This window comes from Diachasma alloeum, unplaced genomic scaffold (genome assembly GCF_001412515.2).
Source record: "Diachasma alloeum isolate Michigan unplaced genomic scaffold, Dall2.0 Dall_scaffold_00379, whole genome shotgun sequence".
Taxonomy (NCBI): domain Eukaryota; kingdom Metazoa; phylum Arthropoda; class Insecta; order Hymenoptera; family Braconidae; genus Diachasma; species Diachasma alloeum.
The window spans coordinates 722481-729361 of record NW_021680518.1 but is presented as its reverse complement, the minus strand read 5'-3'; the positions used below and the strand labels follow the sequence as shown (position 1 = coordinate 729361).

At 35.1% G+C, this 6881-nt stretch overlaps 1 protein-coding gene across 1 annotated transcript in view; it reads left to right on the top strand.

Annotated features, from left to right (window-relative positions):
• The first annotated feature begins 987 nt into the window (after nucleotides 1-987).
• Nucleotides 988-6881, top strand: part of LOC107041761 — a 55155-nt gene continuing 49261 nt past the window's right edge. Inside the window, exons 1-2 of the mRNA XM_029126378.1 lie at nucleotides 988-1085; nucleotides 1400-1536. Coding sequence (XP_028982211.1) covers nucleotides 988-1085; nucleotides 1400-1536 — 235 coding nt within the window. The remainder of the gene's footprint in view (nucleotides 1086-1399; nucleotides 1537-6881) is intronic.

Sequence of the window (6881 nt, the reverse complement as noted above, 5' to 3'; positions counted from 1 at the left end):
CACACACGGAGAGAGATATTCAATAAAAATAACGTAACTTCTCCGTAATTCCGGAGCGAAATGTGGTTGTGGAAATTTTACGGAATTGTCACGGAATTTTTCCCGAGCGTTCCGTAATTTTTTCCGAATCTTCCGTGAAAAATGACGATACCGACTCGTAAATTTCCTGAGTCGATGCCGTAATCGGTGAGCGAACTCTGAGTTCCGTAATTTTTACTCAACATTTTTCTCCGTGCAAGAAATTTGTTCATTGATTGAGCTGCCACACCTGATGAATCAGAAAACTCATTAGTCAGAAGAGCGACTGAAAATCACAAAAATTTTCAAAAACCTCACGAGCCAGCCTCTCTCCGTTTGAAATAGAAGGAGAAGGAAGTGGTGGGTATAGGTGGGGTGGCAGTGGAGGTGGTGGAAAGAGCACACACCGCACGGCCAACTACTAGTAGAGACAGCAGCAGCTAGCAGCAGGCAAGAGCTGTACGGACGGATGGACGGTACAGAGGCGGTGGAGTAGTGGGAGATTTTCGAAGTGGGGTGCAGGCATCAGAGCGATTCCTCGTGCGCGCGGGTGATTATCGGCCGACGTCGTTCGACTCTCGTGCAGGCCGCGTGACTCCGGTGTAACTCCAACGTCTCGACTGATTTTTTGAATTAAAAACTGTGACAATTGTCCCGCAACCCAGCGGGCAATCAAATTTCCCCCACAATTCTGCCGAATAAAACTGGAAAATCATCCTGAGAAAGGACATTTTTTTTTTTCAAATAAATTCATTATTTTTTCTCTGCACTCTGGGGAGGAGAGAAATTTTAGAGGGGCAAATTATAACAGTAGAAAAAGAAAAAGTGCGTCCCACCTGAATATGTGAGACGGAATTGGAGTAAGTTAAAAATACGCGAGTGTGCTCAGTCACACACTTGGACACCTTAACGAACCCTGGGGGGAGGGGGGTATAAAAGAGGCCGATAGTGGATAAAATCAAGGCAAAAATGTACAACGTAATACGTTGGATAGCTAGAAATACCGATCGTCTCTCCACGGGATACTGCGGTGGCCTTGATCCGAGGTGTGAGAGTTTAGTTGACATGTAAATCAAGGCAAGTGCATTGATAAACACCTCCAAAAAAAATCGAACGACTGAAAATCAGCAAAACGATTGAAAATTCAAAATTGCAAAATTTTTAAATTGCAAAACTCTACTCATGCGAAAAGACTTGGCAAATCGAAACTGACGATGAACAATTGTCTCTCACGTGTCTGAAATTGAGGAGTATAACAGTGAGTGGAACAGGAGTTTTAATTGTTGATAAGGTTTTATTGCGGAAATTGGGACCGTTTTCGGCTGATGAGATGTGAAGTGCAGTTGATGGACTGTTGGAGGCTTGTGTTATCGTTGGTTAGCGCTAATCGAGACAACGAGAGAAGGCGCAAGGCGCCTGAAATGACGGGCACGCGACGGGGTACTGCATCGCCCCGGTACAAGACCATCCTCTTGACACCAATCATCGTACTACTTCTGCAGGCACACAGTGTTACAGGTTTGTTAATTATTCTCGTCGTTACGGCTTGAGAATGTTGAAAAATTGTTTTTTCAGAACTCGCAACGATTATTCAACTGCAATGTCAATTGATGGAATTTTATGACTCGAAACAATTTTTCAAATGCGAAATTCTGATGACAACTTTAACAAACAATCTTTCAAATGCTAAATTTTTTCGATGAATTCAGTAGCGAAGTGGTAAAACGGTATAAGTCAATTTTGACTATTGACCAGTTTTCAATGAATATCTCGGAATCTAAGGGAGGTGGCAAAATTTCTGTTATAAACTTTTTTGTAGAGCGGACTGAGTGCTACAACAAATGTCATTACGAAAATTTCGCTATCTCCCTTGGATTCGGAGATATTCCTCAAAAACTCAGCTGGGAGATGAGTCGAGTTAAACCGCTTTTCCACTTCGCTTGACCCTTGAGATGAACAAAAAATAGTGAATTGTTTGAGAGAAAGCTGGTTTATTTGCGATTGAATCCAATGTTTTGGATGTAAAATAAAAATGTTACGAATTTTTGAAATGCATGCTTTATATATTCCGGTGACAATGCAGTGTCTGATCGCGTGAGACGGATATGTTTATTAGTCATAGTACACAGGGCAACCAGACGGTGCTAAATGGCCAATTAATTCAGTGCTAATTCACGTCCACAACCAACGCCACGTTGACACTGTTGTCTAGTCAATATTGATTTTTCCCTCGTTTTTTTTTCACACTTTGATTATGTTTCTTGGGAGTCGTTGCAGTTTTTACTACGGCAGAGAATCACGTTTAGTTTGTTTCGAGCAACAAGTGGTGGTGCGTTTGTATTGGCGCGTCGACGCGAGGAATTTCTTATTTCTCGGTTTTTAATGAATGGGTTTGCAAGAATCCGGGGATTTACTCCAACGATAAATCTCATTGAGTGCTGAACAATGCGAATGTATAATTAGGTGGAGGTTGTTTTTTACTCGTTGGAAAATTGTTATTAGACGGTAAACGTGAAATTGGTGGTAAAAAAATCGTGAAATGTTCGTTTATGGAGGAGGAAAATAATTTGAGAGAAATCGGGGAGTCTTTGGTTGAAAAGGAGTTTTAATTGAGGCAGGAGGGAGAAAAAGTTGACATGAAAATTGAATTATCAGACATTCTAATGACAATTTAATTGGTGCTGTAAAAGCGGTGAAGGATATGAAGTTGAATTTATCTTACTGAATGTTTCGATGTGAATGATTTGAGGAGAAAATGTTAAATGAGAGAAACAAAAAATTAGAAATGAAATTTTATCGAATTTTGTTGGTAGACGGAAAACGTTTTTTGGAAGAAATTTGGTGAAATATCGTTAAATTAAATAAATGTCGTTGATGAGAAAAAATTGAATTTTAGGAAATCGGAGATTCTTTATTTGAAGATGAGAATAAGTTGATGAGAATGGAGGAATAGTCAAGTTAAAAATGGAATCATCAGACATTCAAATGAAAATTCAATTGATTCTGTAAAAGCGGTGAAAGAGATGAAGTTGGATTTATCTTACTAAATGTTTCGATGTGAATGATTTGAGGAGAAAATGTTAAATGAGAGAAACAAAAAATTAGAAATGAAATTTATCGAATTTTGTTGGTAGACAGAAAACGTTTTTTGGAAGAAATTTGGTAAAATATCGTTAAATTAAATAAATGTCGTTGATGAGAAAAAATTGAATTTTAGGAAATCGGAGATTCTTTATTTGAAGATGAGAATAAGTTGATGAGAATGGAGGAATAGTCAAGTTAAAAATGGAATCATCAGACATTCAAATGAAAATTCAATTGATTCTGTAAAAGCGGTGAAAGAGATGAAGTTGGATTTATCTTACTGAATGTTTCGATGTGAATGATTTGAGGAGAAAATGTTAAATGAGAGAAACAAAAAATTAGAAATGAAATTTATCGAATTTTGTTGGTAGACAGAAAACGTTTTTTGGAAGAAATTTGGTAAAATATCGTTAAATTAAATAAATGTCGTTGATGAGAAAAAATTGAATTTTAGGAAATCGGAGATTCTTTATTTGAAGATGAGAATAAGTTGATGAGAATGGAGGAATAGTCAAGATAAAAATGGAATCATCAGACATTCAAATGAAAATTTAATTGATGCTGTAAAAGCGGTGAAAGAGATGAAGTTGGATTTATCTTACTGAATGTTTCGATGTGAATGATTTGAGGAGAAAATGTTAAATGAGAGAATCAAAAAATTAGAAATGAAATTTATCGAATTTTGTTGGTAGACGGAAAACGTTTTTTTGGAGGATATTTCATAAAATGTCGTTAAATCAAATAAAAATCATTAATGAGAAAAATTATTATTTCACGAAACCGGTCGATTCTTTAATTGAAGATGAGTTTAAGTTGATGAAAATGGAGGAATAGTCAAGATAAGAATGGAATTATCAGACATTCACATGAAAATTTAATTGATGCTGTACAAGCGGTGAAGGATACGAAGTTGGATTTATCTTATTGAATGTTTGATTGTCTCGACGATCAATGATTTGGGAAGAAAATTTGGAGGGACTTTCGATGAGTCTTCTGACATTGTTCTCTAAATTTAGTAGTTTGAGAGATTTACGTCTAGATGAGCAAAATGAGCACATTCTCTTGAATATGCAATTATTTATTTTTCAAAATGAATTTTTCAACAACAGATGTTGCAATTAATGATGAAAAATAGCCGGTACGTTACACGGAGAGAAATGTTCAGTAAAAATTACGGAACTGACAATTCGCTCATCGATTACGGAATCGACTCAGAAAATTTAAGTGACAGTATCGTAATTTTTCACAGGAGATTCAGATAAAAATTACGAAACGCTCTGGAAAAATTCCGTGACAGTTCCGTAAAATTCCCTATAACCACATTTCACTCCGGAATTACGGAAAATATACGTAATTTTTACTGAGCATTTCTCTCCGTGTGATAGTGATGTTGGTGTTAATGTAAGTATATTTATTCTCCTTTTACGGACTTTTAAGAGGTATAGAGTCACAATTTCCAATTTTCATATTTCCTACAGTATTCATACTTATTTCCATCTTAACCTCTAATTCATCTCCCCTTCCATACACACTCCTTCGTTTACCCACCGTTCCCGCTCTATTCCACTTGAGACCCTACAAGAAAACCAAAAATCTAAAACAAGAGAAAATCATTAATGAATCAAAAAAAAAATGTGTTTTCAAAAAAAATGATGTTGGTGTTAGTGATCTCCAGCGGAGTATGTATTAATTCTCAATTGAAGTTTTCATGGATTTCGAAGAATTTATTCTTAATATAATACTATAGAAATTCGTATACGTGAAAGAACGTATTGATTCCAATCAACTTAAATATTAACGTGATGAATCATAAAATCTATGGAATTGTCAGGCGCGTGGAGCGCGCCTTCGATGTCGTACAAATAAATGGAAAACCGAAGAAACGATTATTTGAAATTATAATAATTCTCTTCAGTAAAATATGAATTTTTTTAAAAGATATTCAAGTTTTGTTATTGATGACATAAGACGCCAAAAACTCCTGTTTCGGAAAATGGCACATTAGAACTCCTTACATGGAGAGAAATATTCAATAAAAATTACGTAGTTTTTCCATAATTCCGGAGCGAAATGCGGTTGTAGGAAATTTTATGGAACTGTCACGGAATTTTCCCGGAGCGTCCCGTAATTTTGAACTGAATCTCACTAATTCAACTGTGTAATTTAATTGTGAAAAATTACGATAGCTTCGCTTAAATTTTCTGAGTCGATTCCGTAATCGGTGAGCGAACTGTGAGTTCCGTAATTTTTACCGAACATTTCTCTCCGTGTAGGCCAAAATTAGTTGTCCTGCCACATAAAATTGGAAATTTCGATCAATCAAAAATGAATCCCCCCAAAATTCTCACAAACTCAAATCGATTATGAGCATCAATAAGCAGGCCTGCATTCATGAAAAAATTACGAAATGAAAATAAAATTCTCGAGCAAAATATTAGGTCAATTTGTTTTTTTCTCCACTTTCTGCATCAAAGCAAAAATTCCCAAAAATAATTGAACCGTATGTATGCGATTCTCCTCGCGGAATCTCTGACGTAATTTGAGTCGAGGGCGTCGAGTGACGTCGCGAGCCTCGATTGAAGCAAATACCATTAATCGTTCCCAATGAGACTGAAAAAGGAGGAATGAAAGGAAAAAAAGTATCGAGAAAGAAAGGAAAGGAGGAATGTATAAGAGCATACCAGACTGTCTCAGTTATACTAGGGGCCGCCTACACGTGCGGAAATGAATAAATAAATATCGAACATCGTGCGAATGAACCGGAAAAAATGCTCCATCATCTCTGTTACACCGGAGTTTCGCGTATGTGCGTGACGCTGAGGAGCATTTTTCCATTAGCATTGAATAAAATTCGGGACCAGGTGCGTTCCAGACTTTACGAGAGAGCGCGAATATAAATACCATTGACCAATACAAGAATTTCATTTTTATTCTTTTTATTCATTTTTTAAAGCCTTTTTTTTTAAATTTTATCGCAATTCCCTTTGGCTTTTTTTTAAATTTCTCATTAACGCTTTTTTTTATTTCAATTTTTATTTTCTCGAAATACTAGATAAGTTCGCGCACGTCTGTCTTACGCCATGGGGCTTAATGCATGTCAATTGTAGTGAATAATCTTATATTAAATTTCTGAAGTTCATATCAAAGTTTCCGAAGGAAAAGTTTCAGGAATGTATTCTATTTTTTTATATATAATACATCCAGTGTGACTTTTTTTTAAGCCAATCTATTCGGCGTATTGTGTCATTAGATTTTTTATAAATGATACTATGTACAATATACAATACAGTAGCGAAGCGGTAAACCGGGTCAAGTCGATTTTGACTATTAGCTAGTTTTTGACGAATCTCTCGGAATCTAACAGAGATAAAAAAATTTGTGTCATCACCTTTTTTGTAGAGTCAATTGAGTGCTATAAAAAATGTCATGAGAAAAATGTTGCTATCTCTCTTAGATTCCGAGATATTCATCAAAAACTGGCCAAAAGTCAAACTCGACTTTACCGGGTTACCGCTTCGCTACTGAATAGATAATAGAGTACTATGTGTATTAAAATATAATGTGCATAATAAAAAAATTAAATAATAAACTGATAATAATAACATGCATAATGATATATATATATATATATATATTATTATGCATATTATTATGATCAGTTCATTATTTTTTTTTTATTATATATGTAATAGATATATAATAAATTTTTTTTATGTATTAAAAAAATATTTAATGAATCAAAAATTATATTTATAATTATATACATATTATATATATAT